The 2,541-nt window shown below is 31.7% G+C and overlaps 1 protein-coding gene across 8 annotated transcripts in view; it reads left to right on the forward strand.

Annotated features, from left to right (window-relative positions):
- Positions 1-348: 348 nt before the first annotated feature.
- Positions 349-2,541, forward strand: part of LOC107870240 — a 20,913-nt gene continuing 18,720 nt past the window's right edge. For 2 of the 8 annotated variants that reach the window (XM_047405642.1, XM_047405644.1), the window contains exon 1: positions 349-555. Coding sequence is in view for 1 of the 8 variants with exons in the window: in XM_047405643.1 (XP_047261599.1) it covers positions 2,519-2,528 (10 nt within the window). In the remaining 7 variants the exon portion in view is untranslated. Of the gene's footprint in view, positions 556-583; positions 2,529-2,541 lie in introns of those variants that run through there. The other 6 variants (XR_007051578.1, XR_007051577.1, XR_007051575.1 and 3 more) reach the window with 5 other exon arrangements.

The following is a 2,541-nucleotide window of genomic DNA, read 5'->3' on the forward strand; positions in this document are numbered from 1 at the left end:
TTTTTCTCAACTTTTACTTTTTTTTTTTTTTTTAATTTATCTCAACGTCTACATTTATTAAAAAAAAGTTTTTTTATTTATGAGATGTCTTGCCTTAGAGGCAAGAATTAGCTCAAAAACTTTGTAATTACAAATTATGCCTCACGGAAATGAGTATTAAAAAATTTTAAAAATATATTTAAGGGATAGTGGAACAAAATGATACCTAAAAAGCAATTAATCCAGGCAGACACTGTCCTGTTGAATAGCTAGGATACATTATATAGATGGATTATTGATAATCTAAAGAATAAAATAAAAAGAATGGCTTTTGGATTGGGGTGATGGCCAAACAAATTAAAAAGAGTAATGCATCATGACTGAATTCGTTTTGTTGGTACAGACACCCAGTAATAGAGACATTAAACTACTTATTTTTTTTCTACTATAAACAAAGGATCCATTATGGCCATAAAACTACTAGTATATATAATATAAATGGATCCTTTGTTTATTTATTCTCAGTTTTCGCTTTGGTGTATAGATATATCAATAGAGACAAAAGAGTCTTCTCCGGTAACCTTCCTAACTTTGCTGTAGTGTGATTATGTTGTTATAAACCATCAGTTCAAGCCGTAGAAATAATCTCTTGTATAAATGTGAGCTATAATTGTGTACAATAAATGGGCAAACAAGATAAATTTCAATAGTTTTGAGCTTAAATTTTGCATAATTACTGAAAATCCTCATTTTGGGTTTGTCATAATTAGCTCGTTCAAGTCGTGGAAATAATCTCTTGTATAAATCTGAGGTAAGACCGTGTATAATAAGGCTCAAACAACATAAATCCCGACAGTTTCGACCTTAATTACAGAAAAAAATTTGCATAATTAATGAAATTCCCGATTTTGGGTCTGTTGGGATGCATAATTAGCTCTTGATACATTTTTTCTTTCGTAAAGATACATAATTAGCTCCCCACATATTTTTTTTTTTCCAATTTTTGATATGTCGAGGTACATAATACAACGAAGATACAATTTTTTCTTTTGTAGAGATACATAATTAGCTGCCGATTTGGATCTATCGGGATTCATAATTAGCTCCCGATAAATCCAACGAAATGCATAATTAGCTCTTGGTACATTTTTTCTTTTGTAAAGATACATAATTAGCTCCCCACACATTGTTTTTTTTTCCAATTTTTGATATGTCAAGATACATAATATAACGAAGATACAATTTTTTTCCTTTGTAAAGATACATAATTAGCTGCCAATTTGGATCTGGCGAGATTCATAATTAGCTCCCGATACATCCAACGAAATGCATAATTAGTTGAGATTTTTGTAGTTACCTTATAAGGGTAAGAATTTGTGTAAATATGGTAAGTTAAGGTGTATGTTTATGTTCTTTCTTGGACTCCGCGCGAGCTTCAATACACCGAGCTGGCCTCTTTTTGTTGTTATATCTACTCATATTTTGAGGTAGAAGAACTCACACAATAATATGAGTCAGGACAATGAAAATTTATTATGCTTTGTTTATCGATCTCAAATACTCTAACTGTTATGTCTGTTTATATTTTGAGTAGAAGAATATGATAGAAAAAATTATTTTGTTTTGTTTGTAGATCTCCTTACTGTCAGTTTTAGATAAAGGGAAGCCTTGTGAACTAAAGCTCCCGCATGAACTGTTATTTCTGCTATAATTTGAATGGAAGAATTTGACTCTGCAAGATATTTTTAGTGTACACACCTAAAGATGGCAATTTGTTGATGGAATCCGTTAGAAATTGGCTCATCGGTAACATTTCTGACGAGCTTCCATCGAAAATCCGGATGTTTTAGTGATTTTGTTGTTGTGTCTACTTATATTTTGAATAGGAAACTCATAGTATAAGATGACAATGAAAGTTTATTGTGTTTTGTTTACAAATCTCTTCTGCTGTTAGATTTTAGTGGTCTCAATGAACTGTTGTCTATGTTTATATTTTGAATGGAAGAATATGACTCTGCAAGATTTGTTTTGTTCGCTACTAAACGAAAAAGCAAATTTCCAGCGGGATGTAAGAATGACTTGCTGATTTTGTTGTGGTATATACTCGAAAGAAGATAAAAAAAATTTGTTGATTTTGACTTGTTATTGCAGAAGCCAGCTGCTCCTAGATGTACCTCATTGTTTAAGCTTTATACTATAGTTATCTTAGATCTGAGATCTTCACCCAACCCGCACCCACAAACTTTAAATCCTTAATGTACCTCAAGGGCTTACATCTTGGTTTAGAACTGTTAAATATGTGCATAGCAGGCACAGTTTGTGCAACAATGGACACCAAGGTGAGGTATCTACATGAAATCTTTTGGAAGCTTAGGGTCGGCTATGCATTTCACCGAATATCAAAATTGATTTTTAGCAGTTATGGAACAATCCAGATGATGGTGCTCTATTTTATTGTTAAGCTTCATATGATGTCCTTAGATAAGAAAATAGAGGATTTTGATAAAGCGGATAGTTTTTTTTGTTTTTTTATAGGATAATGTTTTCAGGTCTGATTAGCTA

This window comes from Capsicum annuum, unplaced genomic scaffold, assembly GCF_002878395.1.
Source record: "Capsicum annuum cultivar UCD-10X-F1 unplaced genomic scaffold, UCD10Xv1.1 ctg80546, whole genome shotgun sequence".
In the NCBI taxonomy this organism is placed as follows: domain Eukaryota; kingdom Viridiplantae; phylum Streptophyta; class Magnoliopsida; order Solanales; family Solanaceae; genus Capsicum; species Capsicum annuum.